The sequence below is a fragment of the Nematolebias whitei genome, chromosome 5 (genome assembly GCF_014905685.2).
Source record: "Nematolebias whitei isolate Nwh7 chromosome 5, NemWhi1, whole genome shotgun sequence".
NCBI classification, from domain to species: domain Eukaryota; kingdom Metazoa; phylum Chordata; class Actinopteri; order Cyprinodontiformes; family Rivulidae; genus Nematolebias; species Nematolebias whitei.
This window is the reverse complement of record NC_056502.1, coordinates 38579413-38603282: the sequence shown is the minus strand read 5'-3', so window position 1 is coordinate 38603282 and position 23870 is coordinate 38579413. Positions and strand designations below refer to the sequence as shown.

The 23870-nt window shown below is 38.9% G+C and overlaps 2 protein-coding genes across 2 annotated transcripts in view; both read left to right on the top strand.

Annotated features, from left to right (window-relative positions):
• The first annotated feature begins 24 nt into the window (after positions 1-24).
• ttk (ttk protein kinase) lies at positions 25-21053 on the top strand. Its single transcript, XM_037677162.1, has 25 exons — positions 25-124; positions 543-633; positions 707-929; positions 1004-1110; positions 1203-1343; positions 2695-2803; positions 2881-2953; positions 3030-3145; positions 6180-6267; positions 7864-7960; positions 8060-8282; positions 8401-8507; positions 9323-9487; positions 10520-10683; positions 10870-11003; positions 11168-11294; positions 15291-15383; positions 15477-15634; positions 16329-16480; positions 16568-16692; positions 17652-17726; positions 19437-19613; positions 20645-20741; positions 20822-20907; positions 20985-21053. Exons 2-25 carry the CDS (start codon positions 543-545, stop codon positions 21051-21053), a joined length of 2997 nt encoding a protein of 998 aa, XP_037533090.1. The 5' UTR covers positions 25-124.
• A 1373-nt stretch (positions 21054-22426) lies between these two features.
• Positions 22427-23870, top strand: part of bckdhb (branched chain keto acid dehydrogenase E1 subunit beta) — an 82633-nt gene continuing 81189 nt past the window's right edge. Inside the window, exon 1 of the mRNA XM_037677161.1 lies at positions 22427-22636. Within this exon, the coding sequence (XP_037533089.1) occupies positions 22447-22636 (190 nt within the window). The 5' untranslated portion in view covers positions 22427-22446. The remainder of the gene's footprint in view (positions 22637-23870) is intronic.

The window sequence follows — 23870 nt, the reverse complement described above, 5'->3', positions numbered from 1 at the left end:
ACCAGCCAATCAGTGCGTGACTTGGTCGGAAGTGGCATATTTGAATACCCATTCTTCGTTTTGCGCTGAGCTCAATAACTTACAACATAGCTTCTTTGGGGAATTTAATGACAGCATAAACACGGTGAGATAACTTTCAACGGACTTACGTTGTCACAGTTTTAAAAAGCCGTTTTTAATGTAACTTGATATTCGGCGTTATGTTTAATCTTAACTTCGTTAAAGGCGATGCTAAGTGTTAGCTTGTTGCGCTGACGCATAAACTATTAAAAAGCTGTGTTTTTGTATTTAAAATAAAAGAAAACATGTTGGATACAAAACAACGCATCTCAAATAGTGTATGTATTTGTTTTAGGGAAGGTCTGATGGATGTTTTTATTTGTTTTAGAGACGAACCAATCATCAAAACAGCACAGATTTAGGCTAAGCTAACGTTTCTGTTTAGCCCTAACGTTGTTACAAAGGAAGCTGTGGCGCTGTTGATTTGTGACAGTCGTGTTTTAAAAACGTTTCCTTTCGTCATGCATAATTCTTGTTTTCAGATGGAGGAAGAGGAGCACACCGACAGGAATCAGCAGCTGGCTAAGCTTTACCAAAAGATTAATATAATTAAAAAAAAGTATCTCAACGAAGGTAAGACTGGTCCTGCTATTAAAAGCCCCTTCACGTTAAAACCTATGTAGGTTTAAAAACTCTTCTGTTTCAGATGACACAGATAACATAAACCAGGTCATCAGCTCAAACTCGCCTGAGTCTTGCCACTCCTATCTGATGGAGCTGGAGAAGAAAGGGGATCCCCATCTGGATTATCACTTCCTCAACAGGCTTATAGACTTTTATACCAAAGTGTTCTCCAACATGCCGCTTGGTAAACATTGTCAGAATGAGTATTATGCCAGGATGTTGGTCAGATTTGCAGAGCTAAAAGCGTGAGTAAAGTCACATTTTAAACAACAAATACTAAACTGCAGTTTGCATTTCAAAGTATTTTCTCATCTGTTAGAATTCAAGACGTCAATGAGGCGGAGGCCAACTTCAAAGTGGCAAGATCTCTCTGTCCAAAGTTTGCTTTTGTCCACATTGCACATGCACAGTTTGAGCATGCTCAAGGTAAAATAAGATTGCACTTCTTTTCTTGTCATTGCTTTTAGTTTAACATTATCATGGTGTGTTACATCTTTCATCTCGTCCCGTGTTCTCAGGCAACACAAAAAGAGGCGTCCACATTTTGCAGAGTGCGATTGAGGAGGGCACCAAGCCCAAAGAGCCCCTGGAGGCTGCGCTGCAGAGCATGCAGGCAGGAACACGACGGTTCTGTTCGGAGGAGAAGGAGAATGTACCAGGTGAGTGTTCCTTCATGTTTTACTAAATGTTTCCTGCAAGTTTTTCTGTATTTAGAGCAATATGTAAAACCACAATGTTATTGTTTTTAGCATAATACCTTACTTTAGTTGCTACCATACCATGTTTTAGTATTTCTTGTTTGTTTGTTCTTTTGATTTTTTTTTTTAGCCAGTCGAATCGGTTGTTCTCATCCCAAGCATTTCATTGTACTGTTGACCTTGTGTTGACCTTGTGTTGACCTTGTGTTGACCTTGTGTTGACCTTGTGTTAACCTTGTGTTGACCTTGCATATGACAAATAAACACAACTTGAACTTACCTGTTATACTTAATTTCACCCACCACCAAAGGCAAAATGACAATGTTTTTGCTTTTGTTGTTGTTGTTGTTGTTGTTGTTGTTGTTGTTGTTGTTGTTGTTGTTGTTGTTGTTGTTGTTGTTGTTGTAAGTATACCCAAAGTATCTCATGAACAGGTGGACTTTAATGAAACTCACTGAAAGTAATCACTGAATAAACTTCTACATCTCATTAACTTTTCGAGTCAGTTTAATTAACGTTGGCCACCGTAGCTAAGCAAACTTGGCAAACACATTAATGTTTATAATTCAGTCCATTTTTATTTATTTAACCTGGAAAGTCCCACTGAGATAAAAGAAAACCTCTTTTTCAATTGAGACCTGGTCAAGATATGTGGCAGCAAATACAAATCATAGTTACCACATCACAGTTAAGACAACAATATTAAAATATTAAATTGTGAAACAAAAAAAAATTAAACAAATTAAGAACAGCAGGTACAAGTTATAGAGCTTGTCCTTTTAATTGCGATAAAAAAAAAGAAGCTAATTTTCAGTCTTTATGCAGTGCTTTGAATGTAGAAGGTGTTTGTTTTAAACAGTAATCCATGCCTTCATCACATCAGCTGGATTACTGTAACGCTCTTTACCTCGGAGTCAGCCAGTCCTCCCTCAGACGCCTGTAGCTGGTCCAGATCGCTGCTGCTCAGCCTCCAACTGGAGTTTGAAATGGGCAACATCTGGCTTCCCTCCACTGACTACCTGCTCATTTTGAGTTTGTTTTAATATTATTTTATTTTGTTTGTTTTATACAGTTTAAATGGTCTTGCCCCATCTTAGGAACACGTATTCTGAGCTCTAACACATCTTGCAAGATCTTCCAGATGAGCTCAAAGCATAACATCTTTTGCAAAGTTTGACCAAAACAACTACAACTGTCATTTTTCAGTACAAGTTTATTTTAAAATACAATTATGCAATATGCATTTGTTCTAGGAATGCTAGGTCTAAAATTTGATATTTTTCTCTGTTTTCATGTTTTTTCTCCAATTAGTCAGCAGCTTTGTTCAGGGTTCGGTTAAAAAAGCCTCAGAATTTCAGAAATCTGGCAGAACCTCGGAGGGGACAGATGACTTGCAGCTTTCCAGTATTTTCAGCACTGGGTAAGATTAAAACATTTCATAATTGTAATTTGTTTTTGGAGAAGAGCATCTTGTCATTCTGACTGGCTTGCTGTTAGGATGGAGGCACTGCCTGGATATTCAGATGAAGACTGGAGAACTGGATCTCAGAGCAAAAGAGCGTTTGGCTTGGTGAGTTTCAGTCCAGTGGTCAGTATTAATGAGCAGAAAGTCCTTTGAGTGCTGAAGTTTTCTTTTTGCTTTGTAGCCAGGGAGAGTACCAGTTCTACCATTCTCCATTCCAGAAAACGATGACGACCATGAGAATATCAGTGGAAAAGTGTCCAAAAGAACTGATGTGACCATTCCCAAAAGTTTGAACAGGTGTTTTTTTTATTGCATCTATTTATATCTGCAAAAGTTAACTCAGATGGCGGTAATTTGGCGGTACTAATTGGTACTTTGCTTGCTTGTACTTTGTGTTTTTTCCACGGTTCTTTGCTGCTATGCTACAGTTACTTTCACCAGAGAGCAACTCCTAAGCAGTTTTTCTACAGTGTTCATCGATCCTGAGTTTTTCTCTGATATCCAGGTTGGAAGCACGTCAACTCTCTGGGATTTACCAGAGACCTACATGAGGGAAATGGCACGTCTCAGAAAAGAAAAAAGAAACGTCCAGATGACCTGACTGAACATGTTTAGATCAGGGCTGTTCAACTAAACTGCTCAGGGGCCACCGTTACTGACAGCCAAGAGCTCAAGGGTCGGACATCCAGCAGTTATTCTCATTAAATAAATGAGTTTGTTTTATGATTTAAAATATAGTTTCATTTCAAAATGAACCCACTGGTGGGCAGAGCTGAGCACACCTGTGGACCTGATTTGATCCTAATGCCAGTTGAATAGCCCAGATTTAGAACTTTTACCTTCAGGTTGGTGCTACAGAGTGCTACTAGCAAAAAAACAGCCGACCCGGAGACGGTTTCTCCCCCCAGGCGATCTCTGATGAACTCAACACCAGCTACTCTGCTGTGAAACGAGTACCGTAATAAGCATATCTGCACTATCACAGTCATGTCATGATAAACAATAACTCAGTTAATCACATGATAAATAAAAATGATCAACATCATTTTCATTTATGGGCAGCACGGTGGCGCAACTGGTAGAGCTGCTGCCTCTCGGCGAACAGGTCCTTGGTTCAAACCCTGGTCCGGGGGCCTTTCTGGGTGGAGTTTGCATGTTCTCTCCGTGCATGCGTGGGTTTTCTCCGGGTGCTCCGGTTTCCTCCCACAGACCAAAAACATGCATGTTAGGCTGATTGGTAACTCTAAATTGTCCCTAGGTGTGAGTGAGAGAGTGAATGGTTGTTTGTCTCGTTTGTCTCTATGTGTCCCTGTGATGGACTTGCGACCCGTCCAGGGTGTACCCCGCCCCTCGCACAGTGATTGCTGGACATGGGCACCAGCGACCCCCGTGACCCAAAATGGAACAAACGGGTAAAGATAATGGATGGATGGATTTTCATTTATCTCCTTTATCATTTCTTCGTGTTTTTCTTTCTACTGAAGACCCTGGATGACAAAAGGCTCAACTCAGGTGCTCTTCACTGATCCCCTCCCTTTCTCTTTTCTCTTTAAAATCCAATTTAAACATCCAAAATCGTGTTTTTGGATCGTTTAAAGCAGCTAAGCTGAGAAGCTAAGCTAACAGGCTGACCTCAGGGAGGGGAAAAAAACGTCTGTCTTGTAGAAGCTCCAAAATTCATGGTTGAAACCCGTGCCTTTGTGTAAAAAGTTATTTTTCTCTGCAAAAAGAAGCTGAGAACAACAAAGTCCATGCTCAATAATCCAGGTATACAATCCAACATTTTTCAGTCAGGTCATCTGGACAGTTTCTTTTTTTTTTTGTGCTGAAATGTTTTGCCTTTGTTGTTTTCAACCATTTTGACACGACTGTCAACAAGGAAGTGGGCCGGCAAGGGAGGAGGGGGCGTACCAAAGAGACCATCTTATCACAAGCAGAACTGGTTTGTTCCACTTTGGAGTAAGCTGTTGGGGGAAGAATCAGTTTTGTTGTGTGCTTCCTTGACTGATGAAGCTTTCCGGACCGAAGCGAAATATTTCAGCACAAAAAAAAGAAACTGTCCAGATGACCTGACTGAAAAATGTTGGGAAGCTGAGAACTTGTTTACTGATTTTTTTATTTTTTTTAATTAAAAGCTTTGTGTGAAAAATGTTATTGTAAAGAGCTCAAACCGCACCGAGCATCCACCATTTTGCTCACCAAACCAGAAAGCAGGAATGAGAGACAGCCCATGTCACATCAAGGGGCCTCCCTCCCATTTTTCTTAATGACATGCTGCTCTCTCCCTCATTATCCATCCTTCAGTTCAGTCTTATACTGCCATCTGGTGGTCAAAAAAGTTACTGCACTCAAAACAAATTAACCAACATTTCTTCTTAAATTTGACAATAATTAGTAATTATTGTCAAATTTCAAACAATATTATTGTTTATTGCAATAATTTCTGAGACAAATGATCACCCAGCAAAATTTGTTATTGTGACAGACCTAATCACAACTTGCCTTCTTTATCTTTTCTTTCATTCTATTTAAAAAGGCTGTATATACTAATACATGCACATATCCATCCATCCATTACTTTTATCCGCTTCTTCCATTTTGGGTCACGGGGGTCGCCGGTGCCCATGTCCAACAATCATTGTGCGAGGGGCGGGGTACACCCTGGACGGGTCGCAAGTCCGTCACAGGGACTACATGCACATAGTGTTTCTTTTATCCTGTAAGTTTCTAAACGTTATACATGGTGTCTGTACGCTGTGAGCACTTGAAACCAAAGTCATATTCCTTGTCTCTGCACAAACGTGCCCAATAAAAGTGATTCTGAAAAAGTTTTAGGTTGTTATAGTTATGAGCTGACGTTCCACCTTATTCAGCAACAGCAAGTTTTTGAACGTCATTTAGAAAACGTCAGAAAACTCCAGTGGCTTGAGTAGTTTTGAGTTTAACTCTGGATTTGAGGTTTCAGTTGAGGTCAGAGATTGAAAGGGACTGAAATAGCGTTTGCTTTGAGTCAGAATATCTGCCAATGTTATAATGTTGTGAAAACATTCTCATTAAAGATAGAAATGCATACCACAGGGATAAGTAGAAAAATATAAGCAATATTTTGGTGACACTCGTAGACAGATTGTATTCTGTCCAAACGTGTGAAACCATAACTACAGTATGAATGTCAAAATAAATAATCTAGCTGTCAATCCTTGAGTCCTACTTTTAATCCCAACACTCTCAGTTCTGCTTTGTTCTGTAAAACCACGACTCTTTAAACACGAATTCCCCAAGAGGTATTTTTGTACTATTCCTGTTTTAATGGATGTTCAATTCTTCTCAGGCAAACCTCTGGGTCACACGGCAGTGTGATGGTACCACTCTCTTCTTTGAGAATAAATGCAGAAAACAGGGATTTTGTCAATCATCAGGTGAGCACAGTCGACCACGTTTAGCATCTTTGCTCTGTCTTTCTTTATTGCTTCCATCATGAAAGGTGGGTGATCATGTAATTCTTCGTCTGTGTGTTCATCTACAACTGATTAACTGATTGTGTGAATGATCACGAAGCATTCACTCTTTCGTGATCCATTTTTCTTCCGTACGTTTTTCATCATCTTTCTCATTCCACAACTTTTGTGCTATTTCACCAAATCATAAATCAAAACGTTCAGCTCTTTCAGGACAATCCTGCTATGACTTTTGGTATTGGTGCAACTTTAGCTTTTTGAAATATTTAGCCTGTTCTGACACTTTTTTTTCTCAGAAAATGAATTGAGCTCATTTTACATCCTTCAAATCTTTAGATGTGTTTACAACCTTTTACTGCTCCTTTCACATTTTGTTCTGCTTCTTTGTGCAAATTTAAACAGTTTTTTAGCTAATTTCAGCTGTTTTTTCAGCTGTTTTGTTCTCCTTTCAGCTTCTTTGTGCAAATTTAAACAGTTTTTTTTAGCTAATTTCAGCTGTTTTTTCAGCTGTTTTGTTCTCCTTTCAGCTTCTTTGTGCAAATTTAAACAGTTTTTTTAGCTAATTTCAGCTGTTTTTTCAGCTGTTTTGTTCTCCTTTCAGCTTCTTTGTGCAAGTTTCAGCTTATTGTTTTTGCTATTTCAGCTACTGTTTAGCTCTTTTTATGATTATTTGAGCATTTTCAGCGAATTCCCAATTTTTTGCATTCATTTAAATTTTCTGACAAATTCAGCAAAAATGTGCTCTCACTTGCTTCTGGTAATTTAAGCTTCTTTCTGCATTTTTAGCTACTTTTCAGCTGTTTTTTTTTTTTTTTTTTCTGCCTTTTTTTTTAGAAAGTTTCTACATTTTGTGTTAATTTCTGCTTCTTTCAGCCTAATTGAGCACACTTGAGCTGTCTTTCTTTCTGGTAGTTTATGCTTCTTTCTGACTTTTCAGCTAGGTTTTGCTAATTCAATTAAATTCAATTCAATTCAAAAATACTTTATTAATCCCAGAGGGAAATTACAATAAATTAATTAATTAATTAGTTTCAGCTTTCTTAGCTAATTTCCTCATTTTTGTGCTAATTTCTACTTATTTAAACCAAATTCAGCAAAAATGTGTTCTTTCTACTTTCTTCTGCTAACTTAGGCTTGTTCTTCCATCTCAGCTACATTTCAGCATGTTTTTAGCTCGTTTCAGCTGTTTTTCAGCAAGTTCTTCAGCAATAAGCATTCACACTGCATTTTCACAGGAAATGAAATTTCTCTAGTTATCTTTTGGGTTCAGCTCAATACAGATGGTTGGTACTACTAATTCAACGTAGCAATTGCTAACATGGCTATAACCCCGTTATTATTTTTAATTAGCGCTCCAGTCAGGGGTGGTTCTAGCTGAGTCATCTCCTTCACATACTCGGAGCACTAACTGAGCACTCAGGGTTTGTGTTTAAAACGTTGGCGTGTAAGCCAGAGAGCAATATTCATTCTTTCAAGAAAGGCTAGTTTAATTTCCTGTGGCTTATTGGGTGAACTTGTTTAACTCCATTCCAAAACAAAGGCTGTTTGTGTTTTCAGCCACCAACTTTCAGTCCCGATGAGCATGGTGAAGACCAGGGGGACTCAACCACAACACTGCTGCAAACACGTGGCACAAAAGGCTGCAGACTGGAAGGTAACGCGTCACCTGTCAGAACCCTGCAGCTTGTTCAGTTTTCAGTAAAACTTTGGATCTGCGTGCTCGACGTGCGCTGACGCTGGTTTTGTGTTGCAGACGTAACTTTCGTCTTTGATCAGATCATCAGTTCCAATTCCCCTGAGTCGTGTTGGGCCTACCTGATGAAACTGGAGAAAAGAGGCAACCCTCACACAGACACCGGCCTCCTCAATAAGCTCAAGGACTGTTATTCCAAAGTCTTCGCCAGGCTGCCCATCAGGCAGTACAGAAGAAACGCCAGCTACGCCCGAATGCTTGTTCGATATGCAGAACTGAAGGGGTCAGTCCGCTTGAACCTTTATTCCATTTTTTTATTTTGGAGTGTGGCGTATTTTCAGTTAGGCTACAGGAATAATCCAGTTGACAAAACTTGTTTTTTTTTTATTTCCCTCCTGTAGCATTGAAGATCCAGATGAAGCACGTGATCACTTCATACTCGCGAGGTCCAACTGCAATGGTTTCGCTTTCGTCCACGTTGCACATGCCCAGTTTGAGCTCTCTGAAGGTACGAGGCTGGGAGCAGCTCAGGAACGGTGAAGTTTTTAACTTCTGTAAAACTAAACTGGTATAGTGAAGGTCCCAGCATGCTCCATCTGCAGCCGAACAGTCGGCTCGTGGTTGCAGGGTGTTCAGTCTCACACTCACACACACACACCTTTCATAGTCACGGCACAGACCCAGAGCTCCTGGGTAACCCCTCCCACTACAATATTCATCACCAAGCAGGTTTCTTCCCACCAGAGTCTCCAGTCTGTCTGCAGCCGCTGTTTGGCCACAAGTCCATCATGAATAAAGCGCCACACTTTTCAGCAGACAGACTCCTCCACACACACACGATGTCTGCACGATCTCCATCCAGGAGTTTTTGACCATTTGACTGATTTACTGTTTGAAGAGTCGACCAGCTGAGTGTCTGAGCGCAGTTCTACAATAACAAACTTGTGACACAATCCTTGGTGCCTGTGAGACAAAGTTTGGTCTGGGCTTTGTGTTGAGAATGAGCAGGCGAAGCTGCTCTAAGAACAAAATGACGCCATTTTGGTCACACAACTATGACGACGAGAGCAGAGTTGGCTGCTTCAGATGGAGTGCTGGCCCCTTTAGTGGCAGAGTTAAAAGAAAACTTGTAAAAAAAAAATATAGAGAGACAGTTTGAAGCATAAATAAAGGTTGAATGAATAACTGATTTTTCCTTCAGATTATGTACTAATAAATATATAATTCAAAATGTCGTCGTGTCCAACTTGTATGATTTTGTTGTGCTTGTTTTAGTCTTTAAAGATTGTAATGAAATAATAATAGTTTTCTTTCTTCATTTAGATAATGCAGCGAAAGCAGCTTCGATTCTGCACAAAGCTCTGACACAAAATGCCAAACCAGTGGAGCTGCTGGACACAGCCATACGCAACCTTAAAGCTGGGGAAATGTTACTGGTGCCCCCAAAGGAGGAGGACCCCTGCACAGAGTCACTGATGGGCGATCCATGTGCAGCTGAAAGTCAGATATTTTCACTTTTCCACTTTTATTTTTAAACTAATACTTAATATTTTGTTTCTGTCACAAGTTTTATTTATTTTATTATTATTTTTTTTTGCAACCTTGGGAAGTTTTAAAACATTTCACCAAATGCTACAGTCTAAATGTGAATAATGTGCTAGGACTTTTTGTAATGTCATACAAAGTAGACAAAATTCATAAAACTGGGAAAAAAAACAACAACTATTCTATTTGCACATCAGTTGTATTTTGATAAAACTATTGTGCACATTTAGCCACTCTATAATGAAACGTAGGATTTAAATGGGTTGCACAAAGTTGGACTTGAAGTGACTGAGTTGGCTTTTTGATATTAATAGTTTTCCATAAAGTTTTATGTTTTTTTTGAAGATTTTACCACAGAATGTTTAATTTATAGTGTGATGCAACAACTTTAAATTTGTCTACACTTTCCAAAATCTTTGCAGACTTTCCTTTTTACAACAAATTTACACTTATTTTATCGTCTATCGTTCAAAATGCAGAAATGTTTATATTTCGCCACGGGTGTCTCTCTGCTAAATGACCTCGTGATTCCTAAGTGCTCAAACTCTTATTGACCTTCATTATATCTTACATCAGAATTTTCTCGCCTAAACTTGAAGTGAAAGTATTTTAACTTGTCCTGTTTCTTACATGAATCACTGTAGACTCATAAAACAAGCACGGCCACCAAACAGTTCTGCCACTGAATGTTTGACAACTCAAACGTGACTCCGTATGAGGGAAAAATACATTTTCAGTTGCAGTCTCGTTGAACTATGAGTATTGCAGTTTTGAGCTGAGCTGTCTGGTTTTTGAAAATCCCAGTTAATTTGTGTGTGCAGCTTTCAACCTGTGTTCTTGTCCGGTCACGTTATTTTGGTACTTGAAAAAGTAAGTGTTAAATTAATATTGGGCAGTTTATATATCAGGCTGTAGCTGCATCAGCACCCTTCAACTTTTCCTGAGAACTATTTGTGTTTGTCTTCCATTTGCCAGCAGGTGTTTCAGAAAGTGTGCCCTCGTGTGGGGGACACCAGGAAGTACAGCTTCCATCCCGGGTCCCTGTGACCCACTCGGTGGAACCAGTCAAACCTCCCCACAAGGAGCTGGTATCAGAGCGGAAGGTTCCAGGTTTCATCACTCGGCACGTTTTCCCAGAGGTCTGTTAGGTGTCTTTACAACGAGCTTGTAAATGTTTTAACTTTGTAAACGTATGTGGAATATAGCAGTGGATATTTTGGTGGATTAATTCCATTCTAATATTTTATCTTATTTTATTATATTTTAACAGCTGTTCAAAATCTTTATACTTCAAAACTATTTACTGTTTTTGTGTCTGTTTACAGGTTGAAAGGACAACACCTCCTGATCCCAAGCCCGTTCCTTATCTGGTGACCCCCTCTGTCCAACTTCCGTCCAGACTGAACCCACCATCTGTCTGCCAGACTCCTAGTGGCCGCACAAACCCAAGTGCAAACAGGTAAGATCTTGACTTGCTTGAATTCTAGGAGTGGCTTTGAATTACTCAGAAATTCTACAAATAGCTTGGCCTTGATTGCCTTATAAGGATTTTTGTTGTTGTTTTTGAGGATGATCAAGTGCATAGACATAACCCTGATATTTAATTCTCCGTTTGTCTCTTAGTTTTATAACTCCTGTTGTAAACCGAGGTTTGGAGGTGCCATCTTCTGTCGTAGCGTCTCACAGAACTGGACCCATTCAGCAGCCATGCACACCTCTAACCCAAGCAACTGGTTTCCAGACTTCACAGGTACCATTTTCTTTACAGCCTACCACTCATTTTCACACCACTGTGTCCAGCTTATGGTGGACGATCATGTGGTGTGGATTTTGTTTAGTGCGTCAATGTGAGTTTATTTCTATAACACATAACAAAAACTGACCAAAGTGCTTTACACTTAAGTCTGATTAAAAAGAGTAAAAAAATACATCTTGTGCCATTCAAAAAATAATAAAATAAAGAACGATGACTATAAAATACAACACAAAACAAAAATCAGCTCTAACTTGTTCTCAGACTGCATGGATCAAAGACCAGGACAAAAGATGAGTCTTGAGCAAAGATTTAAAAGTCTCAACAGTCTGAGCAGTCTCTAAATGATCAGGTAAACTGGTCCACAGTTTTGGAGCAGCAACCGCAACAGTCCGATCACCTCTGGATTTCAGTTTGGATCTGGGGACATCAAGAGAAACTGGTTGGTAGACTGGAGTGCTGTGACTGGAGTGTAGACGTTGATAAGGTCACATTAATATGACAGGGCCAGACCTTTTAAGACTTTAAAAACAAGAAATAAAATCTTAAAATCAATCTGGAAGTGGACAGGGGTTATGTGATCGTGTTTCTTAGTTGCTGTTAAAAGACAAGCCGCTGCTGCGTTCTGGACAGATTGTAAACGATGCAAAGATGATTTGTCTAAACCAGCATGCAATGAGTTACAGTAGTCCAAACGAGAGGTAATAAAAGCATGAATCACCTTTTCAAGGTTTCTGAAAGGGAGACAAGACTTCAGCTTGGCAATAAGTCTTAGCTGAATGAAGCTGGATTTCACAACAGCATTTATATGTTTGTCTAATTTAAAAGTACTATCAAAAATAACTCCCAGATTCCTGACAGTGCAGTGGTTGTATGAAGACAAGGGGCCAAGGGTGTTACATTTATCAAAGATGATGCCGTCAGTTTTATTTTCATTTAAATTCAGAAAATTTAGTTTTAACCAGACTTTAATGTCATTTAGACAGTTCAAGAGTGGTTCCAGTGGAGTGACCCTGTCTGACTTAATGGTCAAACACAACTGAATATCATCAGCAAAGCAATGTAAGTTATCCTTTTTAAAAATGGACCCCAAAGGCAACATGTAGAGATTAAAAAGCAGTGGGTCTAAGGTAGACCCTTGAGGGACCCCACAGATCAGAGGAGCTGGAGTTGAAGAACATTCCCCTAAATGAACAGAAAAACTCCCGTCAGTCAGGTGGGATCTAAACCAGTATAAACTGTGCCTTTGATACCGGACACCTGCTCCAGTCGTGACAACAAGATGTTGTGGTCCACAGTATGAAACGCAGCAGAACGGTCTAAAAGCACTAAAACAGCAGGGCTTCCTGCATCAACAGTTAAAGTTGATTTAAAACAACTTTCTCTAAAATGTTGGACAGATAAGTCAGTTTATAAATAGGTCTGTAATTTAAGAGCAGTGTTGGGTCGAGGTGGTTCTTCTTTGTGAGAGGCTGCACCACAGCATGTTTGAAAGCAGCTGGAACACAGCCTGATGACAGGGACATGTTCCTCAGGACAAGAACTAACGCACCAAGAGCACATGTGGGCAACTTGAGGCCTGAGGGCCAAAAGTGACCCTTGGACAGTCTCCATCAGGCCCCCATTACCCTTAGTAAAAAAACAAAAACAAAAAAACATAACTTTTTAATTAAAGTTTGATTTAAAAAAGAAAAAAAAGACGACAATTTATCAATGAGACTTGAGCAAAACTAAAAAAAAAACAATTTTCAAGTCATTGCGTTTCCAGAACTAGACAGAACCTTAAAGACTTGAGACATACTTAAGGCATGTTTGTTTTGCATATTTCCACTAACATGTATAACATGTTAAGCTAATGTGGAATATATATGACAAGAGCCAGTTTACAGAATATGTCTTATATTCCTAAATGCTTTTGGAAAGACTTGTTTTATAACGCTAACTATGCTACAATAAGAAAAAGGTCTTCTTGATGATCTGTCATAAAGAAAATTCATTTTCTTATTCTCTATGCGACCTTTGATTGCTTTAAACGACTTGATGTGCCCCTTTGGGAAAAAGTGTTGCCCACCTCTGACCAAGAGCGTGGAAAACTTCCTTAAAGAGACGAGAGGGAACACCGTCCTTTAAAACATCAAGAATCACCGGCTCAAACCGTTCAAAAGCAGCTGAGCATGGAGGAAGTAGAGTCTGTGTAAAATTGTTGAGGAGGGTCTCAGAGCAGAGATTGTATCAATAAAAAACTCCAACCTGTTCACACAGTGCAGGAGGTTCAGCAACATGACCAGAACCTGCAGTCTGTGGCTGTTGTTTGAAACCACGTTGGATAAAAAGCAGCTTTAACAGCTCCCTGATAATTTGATGATCTGTCTTTAAAGATGTCCGGGGAAACTTTCAGTCTAATTGCTTCATTAGAGGGTACATTTTCTTTTGTTTGTTCATCAACTCATACAGTTCTTGTTAAGAGAACACAATTTCCCCCTTTAAGCATTGTATGAATTTCTTTTCCAGGTCAAGCTTGTAAAGGAGAACTGGTTATCAAACATTTCACATGGTTTAAAAAAACCCATAAAAATGTAATCCTCAGAAAGATTATCTAGTGTTCAATACAATACAGGCTGTACAAATTGTGTAAGGTGCAAATAAAACCTCATATTTTCTCTCTCAAAGAATGACCAAGAACAACATGGGTTTCAGTGTGAATCTGTAAATTATAAAGCTATTTCAGGGAAAACTTTCTAAATACACACGTTTAAAAAGAACTGCACCATCCAGCTATGCAGGTATGCAGATTTTAAACATTGATAAGGTCAATAGAAACATCAAAGCAAATATGTTGTTGTTTTTAGTATTTTACCTTGTTTTACTGCACTTTGTTTTATTGTTTTATAACACTGCTTTTATTTTAATTGCATTTTTACTGTAGTTTATTCTTGTCTGTACTTCATATCAGGTCTCTCTTGTAAATGAGTCCTGGAGGCTCAGTGAGACTAACCTGGATCAATAAAATTTGAATGAGTGGTAGGATCACTTGAATATGTGACTGTTGTTACGCCCCCTCCACAAATTAAACTGGAACAATCACTGATTAGGGCCATAGAAAACTTTACATTTCAAATTAAGTGATTTTTTTAATATACAGTAGTCCCTTGTTTAGTACAAGTAGTAAGTAGTAGTTTATTTTAGTATTTATTTATATACAGTAGTACCTCATTCATCGTGGGGGTTGTGTAAACCACACCCCCTGCGATAAGTGACAAACTGTGAATTAGGGCAGTCCAAGTTCAGTAAATGTTGTCATGACATGCACCAGGCTGTAATCACACTCGTCACCTGTTACTCCCAATCTCCCTCCTTAAATAAATCATTTAAATTTAAATACTGTAACATTTTAAATAAACAATCCATGGATTGTTTATTTAAAATGTTACAGTATTTAAACTTAACTTGTAGAGAAGAGAAGTGCAGCAGGACATCAAAGTGATGTCACGCAGCCTCAGCTCTGCAGCACGGAGCACAAATGTACTTCTTGATCAAGTACACTGAAACAACTGAACACAGAAGTTCTAAAATAATTAAAAATAACTTTTAACACTTTTATATGTTGTGATTATGATGATTTTTACGATGTGACCTACTTTGAATTTTAAGTTGGAAGACAAGTTGGTCGGTGCATCTGGACAGCAAAGAGTTAACTCTTCATGAAGCTGCTGCAGCACGGAGCAGAAATGCAGGAGGGAGCTTCTCCCTGCACTTGTGGGCTGCACACAGGTGCTAAATCATTGAAAATAATTTATTTTAAATATGGCTCATCCATCAATCAACCAATTGTCATGTTCAGTCTTACTTTGAAAAACCGCAATAGAGCGAGACCGCGAAAAACGAGGGAGTAGCGAGGGACCACTGTATATTATTTATGGATTGTCTATTATGATTTTATAAAGTCTTTGGCTTGATATTCATTCAGAATTGTACGTCTTAATCTCACTTTAGGGCTCCTTCAGTGTTTTGTCCAATGAATCGATTACAATAAACGGGAAGCAGTTTTTCATTCTCAAGATGATCGGACGTGGTGGATCGAGCAAGGTGAAACAAAACAAAGTTTACTTCCTGTGATACCATCATGTTTCACAACTCAAGACGTCTTTTAAAACTGATTATTGCTGCCTTTTTTTTTAGGTCTACCAGGTTTTTGATCAGAAGAAGCAGCAGTTTGCTGTGAAATACGTGGACCTGGAGGAGGCAGATGCTCAGACGATAGAAAGTTACAAAAATGAAATCGAACATCTGAACCACCTTCAGCAGTACAGCGATCAGATTATAAAGCTCTACGATTAGTGAGTACACGGTCCATTTAGAATACGCATGTCATGTTGGTCATTTTGAAGTTGGGTTCTGTGGAAAACGTGTGAACCATTAATGTCTTACATGTTGTAGAGAATTGGAAATTATTTTTCTTTCAGACAGATAATCTGGAAAACTTGAGGCTTTTTCTTGTTGTAGCATGCTTGATAAAAACACGTCTCCCCAACACTCTTCTGAAATATAAAACATACTTTCTGTACTGGCTCTTGTTACAATATTTTAGTTAATCTAAGTCTGATTTTAGGGTCTGTTCAGTCTAATCCTGGGACCTTCTATTCTTCTCGTCGTTATCCACTGTTGTCACTCTTTGTTAAGAAATCAGGTCTCTCTTGTAAAGTCCCTGAGGCTCAGTGGAATTAACCTTTAACATATTTGTCCAAGATGTTTAATAGACTTTATTAAATTTCATTGATAAAATGCAAGTTTTCATCACCTTATTTAAAAGTTGTTTGTTTTTAAATTAAAACTCCTGGGGGTTGGATCACATCGAGTATCCAAGGGCCACTTTTGGCTCTGGAGCCATAAATTGCCCACGTCTACATTAGTGGAAAGCTTTATCTGCTGAGGAATCAAACCATTTCCAGTTTAATTGTTCTCCCAGTCAGAAACGGTCAGTTTTGTTGTGTAAACTATATATTTACAATATTGTTCCGTGTGTTTTTGCAGTGAAATAACAAACAGCTACATATACATGTTGATGGAATGTGGAAACCTGGATTTGAACACTTGGCTGCGAAAACGCAAAACTGTGAACCCGCTTGAGAGAAAGTACTACTGGAAGAACATGCTGGAGGCCGTCCACACCATCCACAGACACGGTTCTCTCTTTATTGCTCCATGGACTCAGTGCTCACCCTGACTGGAAAGAAACCTGTAATCAATGTGTTTGTGTGTGTGTTCTGCAGGAATCATCCACAGTGACCTGAAGCCAGCTAATTTTGTCTTTGTGAACGCGTCACTGAAGCTAATCGACTTTGGCATCGCAAACAGAATCCAACCTGATGTGACGAGCATTATGAAGGATTCCCAGGTCAGTCATACTTCCGATGAATACTTTGTCCATTGTTGGTTTGGATTTTGTCTTGGAACGATCAAATATTTGAAATGATGAACAAAATTAATGAAACTTGGTGTAGGCCTGTCGCGATAAACAATAAATCAATCAATCGCATGACAAATGAAAATTATCAACCTCATTTTCATTTATTGGCTTTATCACTTCTTCGTGTCTCTCTCTTTCTACTGAAGACACTGGATGACAAAAAGCTCAACTCCGGTGCTCTTCACTGACCCCTCCCTTTCTCTCTTCTCTTTAAAATCTGTTTTAACCGTTGAAAATCACATTTTTGGATCGTTAAAAGCAGCTAGGTTGAGAAGCTAAGCTACAAGCTAAGCTAACAGGTCGACCTCGGGGAAAAAACCTCCGTCTTGTCGAAGCTCCTAAATTCACAGTTGAAACCTGTGCCTTCATGTAAAAATATGTTTTTCTCTGCAAAAAGAAGTTGAGAACTTGTGTTCTGGTTTTTTAATTAAAAGCTTTGTGGGAAAAATGCTATGCTAAAGAGCTCAAACCACACAGAGTGTCCGCCATTTTGAGAACAGAAAAACAGGAAGGAGAGACAGCCCATGTCACGTCAAGGGGCCTCCCTCCCATTTTTCTTAGAGACACGCTGCTCACTCCCTCACTATCCATCTTTCGGTTCAGACAGTCTTGTACTGTCATCCAGTGGTTAAAAAAATGCACTACCGTAAACACAAAAATTAACCAATATTTCTTAAATTTGACAATAATTACTAATTATTACTATTTATTGTCAAATTTCAAACAATATTATCGTTTATCACAATAATTACTGAGACAATTAATTGCGCAGCAAAATTTGTTATCGTGACAGGCCTAACTTGGTGGGAGAAATTCATTCAAAATGATAAAAGCATATTAATCCAGGAAACACTTCCTTGTTGTGTCTGAACATGTTGACCCCACAGGTAGGAACCCTGAACTATATGCCTCCTGAAGCCATCAAAGACACGTCATCACAACCAGGAAAAGCTCGCTTCAAGGTACTCTTCTTCTTTTTACAATATGTCCTGATTAATGCTCAATAATCCAGCTAGAGCAATCTAACAAGGGTCAGGTCCTCTGGATGGATTCTTCTTTGTTGAAACATTTCGTCTTTTATCCAAAAGACTTCTTCAGTCTGAGGAGCTGCAACAAACTCAGTCTTGTATGCAGCGATAAACACTGGCTTTTATGAGACTGAGTTTGTTGCAGCTCCTCAGACTGAAGAAGTCTTCTGGATAAAAGACGAACCGTTTGGACTAAAAACAATCTGTCCAGGGCCTGACTCAACCTTGTTGAACAATAATATATTTTATTCATAAAGCACTTTAAAAACAACACCATTGGTCAAAATGCTGTACACTGATAAAAACACATAAAGCAAACAAAAGCATAACAATAAAATCAATGAAAATAGTAAAAATAGTGAACCATTAAAATCATAAAAAGGACAAGCAACAAAAGCCAACATCTCCAGCTGAGTTAGAATCCAAGGAGAAAAACAGTGTTTTCAGAGGAGATTTAAAAACAGGAAGTGAGTCAGCTTGTCTGACGTGCAGAGGCAGCTCGTTCCACAGTTTAGGGGCAGCGACTGAACGCTCCGTCACCTCTCAGCCCTCTCTTTGATTTTGAAATGACCAACAGCAACTGATGTGCTGACCTGAGAGAGCGTGAGGGAACGTACACCTGGAGCAGGTCGGACAGATACTGTGGGGTGAGACCATTAAGACATTTGAAAACAAATAAAATAACATTCCAATTAATCCAGAAACCAACTGGGAGCCCATGTAATTCTGAAACAGGTGTGACGTGCTCTTGTTTTCTGCTACCAGTTAAAAGGTGAGCAGCAGCGTTCTGAATCAGCTGAAGTCAGTGAAGACCGGCTCAGACCCACATAAAGTGAATTACAGTAGTCTAAACAAATAGTAATAAAATCATGAATTAAAATGTCAAAAATGATGTCGTGAAAGAGAGTTTGACCTTGACCAGTTGTCTAAGTGATGAAAGCTGGACTTGATCCCTGATTTAGTCCATCCATCAAGTTTAAAATCATTGTCCAGCCTCACACCCAGGTTAGTTGCTCTCTGAGTCAGATGCTGCGTTAAAGGGCCTAGATCTAACTTTGGAATCATTACTGGACTTAAACAACACCTTTGTCTTTTGCTCATTAAAATGTAAAAAAAAAATTCAGGGACATCCATGCTTTGACTTCTTCAACACATTCCAGGAGTTGGTTCACAGTGTATTGCTTTTCCTATTTTAGTGCCACATGAATTTGGTTGTCATCAGCATAAAAATGGAAAGCAACACCATGTTTTCAGGTAACAGATCCCATAAATAAACTGGAAAGAAGAGGGCTAAGTATAGAGCCCTGTGGTACTCCACACGTGAGAGTCACTACAGAGGACTCAAAAGCTCATAGATGAACACAAAAGCTTCTCTCTGTTTAGTAAAATCTAAACCGCTGTAGAGCAGCACCCTGAATGTACTCCCAGTTCTCCAGGCAAGACGAGAAGATCTGCTGGTCCACTGTATCCAAGGCAGCTGCTGGGTCTAACAGCATTAAACAACACACCGATTAGTCTGTGGCTAAAATAATGTACCGTAATTAAAAACTTTCATAAGTGCAGACTCGGTGTTGTGCTGAGTTTTTGTTAACAGCACAATACAAATATTGTTAAAAGGTCAAACTAACGGATGTTGTCACACAGATCAGCCCCAAAGGTGACGTGTGGTCCCTTGGATGCATCCTGTACTGCATGACTTACGGCAAGACTCCGTTCCAAAGCATCACAAATCAGATCTCCAAGCTGCACGCCATCATCAATCCTTCTCATACGATCGACTTCCCTGATATCCCTGAGAAGGATTTACTTGATGTGCTGAAGGTGAGCAGACATTATTTTTGTGACTCACATATATACGAGAGTTGGAGGTGATGTCATCGTAGTTATGTATCGCCTCTGATACTGGCGTCATTCTTGGCTTGAATATCGCCCGAGTTCAAATGTAATTTTATTGTTGGCCAATTTTATAACTGAAGTGGGAGCTTGCTAAACTTTCCTAACAAGCTCCTGTTATCTTCACAAACGTTTCCTTTTACAGTTGAAACATCAAAATGTAGATGCTTTGTCTTTCACTCCTCCTACTTCTTTATCCTATGGCTTTCTTCCAAATCCCCCCCAAGACCCCAGTGTGCACCCTCAACTCCCATTATTTCTGAGCGCAGAGTTTTCTCTATGAGGCCTGAAGTGACGGCTCTAATCCATCATGTCTGCAACATAAAACACTGCTGAATGAAACAATAAAGGTCTATCTGTCCTTCATGGTGAAGTTTAAATTCAAAATGGCCACAACATCTGTTCACCATAGTTGCATCTCAATAAACTTGTAATGCCCTGAGTATATACTGAGGATAACTCTCAGCTACTACCACATGAACTTTACCCCAGCTTCTGCAATTTTGAGTGCTTTTAAGCCAATTTATAGATTAGCTGTGGCAGCCATCTTGATTTGGGTTCCAGATGTTGATCAGTTGTACATTCAATGATATTATGTATATATATATTTTTTGTTAAATCTGTCCAGAGGTGTGAGAGAAACTTTGCTAACAGGCTGACATTGTTAACTCTTAACAGTATATGTTAATGTCTTAAGCAAAGATGTCTTGCTTTCAAGAGGACTCTCAGCCACCACCACACCAACTTTGAGCCCAATAGCTGTAAAACTGGCTGAGTTGTTTGGTGTTGCAGCTGTGGTGGGTGTCTTGAGTGGGATTGGCTCCAAATATTTATCAGATGTAGATACTCGTCTTAAACTTGTATTCTGAAAGTTTCATTCAAATCTGTCCAGTGGTTCGGTGGCGGGCGGTAATCATAAGGACACACCACGCTCAAATGTTTCTATTTGTCTTCACCAGAGGTGCTTGGTTCGAAACCCCAGAGAAAGAATTTCGATTGCAGAGCTGCTGGAACACTCGTACCTCAAGCTGAAGCCACAGCCATCACCTGAGCCACGTACGTATGAACCAATCCCCACTTGGAGATTTTCTAACCACCGTTTGATTCTTACTGTACTGCGTTTCTTCTTCTTTCAGTACCACCTTCTAACAGCGATCTGAAGAGGATCCTAACAGATCTGGCAGCCCTCCAGTCTCCAAACAGCATCGTCCGAGCTGCAAACGTAAGCTTTATTTTGTAGAACTTCATCTTAAACATCAGCCACCTAAGAGTGCTAACCTAGTTTTCTGCTTCTTACAGAATTTGGCAAAAATGTGCAGCAGTGGCCGGAGGCTGGATGTGGCAGAGTGTGCAAAGTCATCGCCGTAACAACCCTTCAAACATTGTCTTAACCACTATCACTGTGTTCTGCAGGACATGTCAAATCTGTGGTTATTTTTATACACAGTCATTTTAGTGGTCAGCATATATAGTTTAACGAATAAACAATGTTATTTTTAAGAGTTGTTTTAGTTGTGGCAGCCGACAAGAGATGCATGAGGAGATGCATCATTTAATTTTTTTGGTCACATGAATAGCAATTAAAAGAAATTGTAGAAGTTGTGCAGACTTTTTACTTAAATCACAGTAAAATACTACACCTGTATGTTTTGGGTTATATTTTTCATTTTTGTATACAGTTACGTACGGCAGCACGGTGGCTCAGTGGTTAGCACTGTTGCCTCACAGCAAGAAGGTCCAGGGATCAATCCCCGGTTGGACCTGGGTGGAGTTTGCATGTTCTACTCGTGCTTGTGACTCCCTTACAAAAGAGATCTGTGATCTCAGTGGGGTTTGCCTGGTGAAATAAGGTTAATAAATAACTAGCTGCATGAAAGAGGGATTTGAACATGTAGTTTTCATTATTCAACTACATTTTATTCAGGATTAACATAAAACAAGTTTCAAGTGTTCATAACCTCACAAGAAAGCGAACCTTGAAGTTCAGAGAAATGATGTGTACTGTAGAGGTGAAAAGCATTCTGTGATTTTATCGCCATCAGGTCTGAGGCTGTTGGCTTGGGACTAAAACAAAATGTTACTATGGAAAAAAAAAATGTCCACGCTTTTGTCTTAATCTTTCACATTATTAAAATGTTTTATTTTGTTTTCCCACAGCCTGGAATTTAACTGGATTTTTTTTTTTTGTTTGATTCTACTAAATCAGAACAACCAAGACCAAAGTTTACTCTGATGGAGCTGGGCAGCTTATTTTCAGAAAAAGTACGTTTCCATAAAATCACTACAACCCCTGACTAAAATTATCTAATAAAAATACTCCCAATTGATCTAAAATGACCGATTTTCACCACTGATTATTATACATATTTTACAGGAAGGTAGTGGTATTTAGACGCATAGCCCTGCTACTTGAGCATGCGCAGTAGGATTATGCCGGCCACACGCGCCACCCTCCTTTTCGACCAATCACAGTCTTCGCTCAAACGTGACGAGATGGCGAGCGCAGAAAGAAGAGTCCTTACTCCGACACTTTTCCAGGATACTGCATTTCAAAAATTGCCTCTTGTGTTGACATAGTTACACAAAGTGATATTTAAACAGGTTAATTTGCCTTAATGCTGAGGAAATTGTTTTTTGACATGTAGTCAGAAATTTAGCTTAAGCAGAAAGTATGAAAGTAATTTAGTCTTCATTTTTCCAACCGAGTGATCCTGTCTTCGTACTAGACGATCTCCACACTTGCCCTTCCTGGACAACAGTGATGGCGGCCGCTGCTCGGTTCTTCATCCGAGGTGCAAACTCGAAACTTTCCGGCATCGGTACCGGCACCCAAAGGTCTTTGGGAGCCGCTTTACTGAAACTGTCCCCGAACTGCAGCTCCCGTTTAAAAACGCAACGAAGACACGCGGCCCACTTTACATTTCAGCCTGACCCTGTACCGACACAATATGGTGAGCGATGGCCGTCTGTAGCCAGTTTGCATTTGAACTAAGTAACTTTATTGTCAGGTGTGGACGTTAACACCTGCAGCTCTACTAACATGATGCATCACTGAATGTTTTTAACGAAAATATTACTTGTCAAGTTACTTCCTAATGTATTAGGATAGAATGAATGGTAAAAATGTGCTGAACGTCACAAGTTTTATTTACAGTGAGAACACGAAATGTGACTAGAGATAAATCAACAAAATTAAACCATTAATGTCCAATTAAACATATATGTACAGCACTTTGTTGCAGCTGTGGTTGTTTTAAAGGGCTTTATAAATAAAGTATTATTATTATTATTAAACCAGCATGACAGTGCTCCTGTCTCCTAAATTAAAACTACCTTAAACACTTGTATGTGTTTATATTTACAGTAATTTTGTTTTTATTTACTTTATGCCATTTAAGAATAGACCAGGGGTCTGCAATCCTGAAAATCAGTGGAGCCTTCTCTGCCCCTTTCTCCACTAAAGTTTTTTGCAGAACCACAGAACCTACTTACAAATAAAGGCTATTATTTAACTAAAGTAATGCAACTAAACAAAACATTTATCAGTGTTTTAACATTTTAGGACAAAGTAAAAGCCCAAACTTTTATTGCGACTGACTGAAGATTTTACAATAACAATTGATATTTTTATTTACTAAAACTTTGCTTAAAATCTAATGAAAGAGCAGCTTTTATTCTACATGTACATGGCAAGTCATTACAAGAAGAACAAAAACCCTCCAATATTTCACAATATAGTGATGTGTAAATCTGTGGTTTAATTCAGTTAAAATGTTTTGTTTTTTTTTGTAGTGGATTTCAGAAAAACACCAAACAGGCTAACAAACCATTAGGACAAACTGATATGTTTGCTTTTCTTGTATAATAATAATTATTATAATATAATAATAATGTATAATACATTTAATATATGTGTAATATAATAATAGTATCAATCAGTTACAGAAATCTTATTTGTATATTGTAGAATATTGAGTAAGAGAACTGCTACAATTAGTGTTTCTTGTTGTGCTTCTTCTAAATATAAATATTTTCCAACGAGTTTTATTTTTTGATCAAAGCCATAAAGAGAAAAACCAAAGATGTGGCCCCTGAGCTGCAGGTTCAAGACCCCTGGGAGAGACATTGTTGTCATAGTTTGCTTTTATTTTGAAAGGTAAAATCAATAAAGTGATTTATATATAT

Coding starts and splice junctions, on each gene's coding strand:
- ttk (XM_037677162.1), top strand. CDS start 543: ATGGAGGAAGAGGAGCACACCGACAGGAATCAGCAGCTGGCTAAGCTT. Junction 3,146..6,179: donor ATTCCCAAAAGTTTGAACAG/GTGTTTTTTTTA, acceptor AATTCTTCTCAG/GCAAACCTCTGGGTCACACG. Junction 8,283..8,400: donor CGATATGCAGAACTGAAGGG/GTCAGTCCGCTT, acceptor TCCCTCCTGTAG/CATTGAAGATCCAGATGAAG.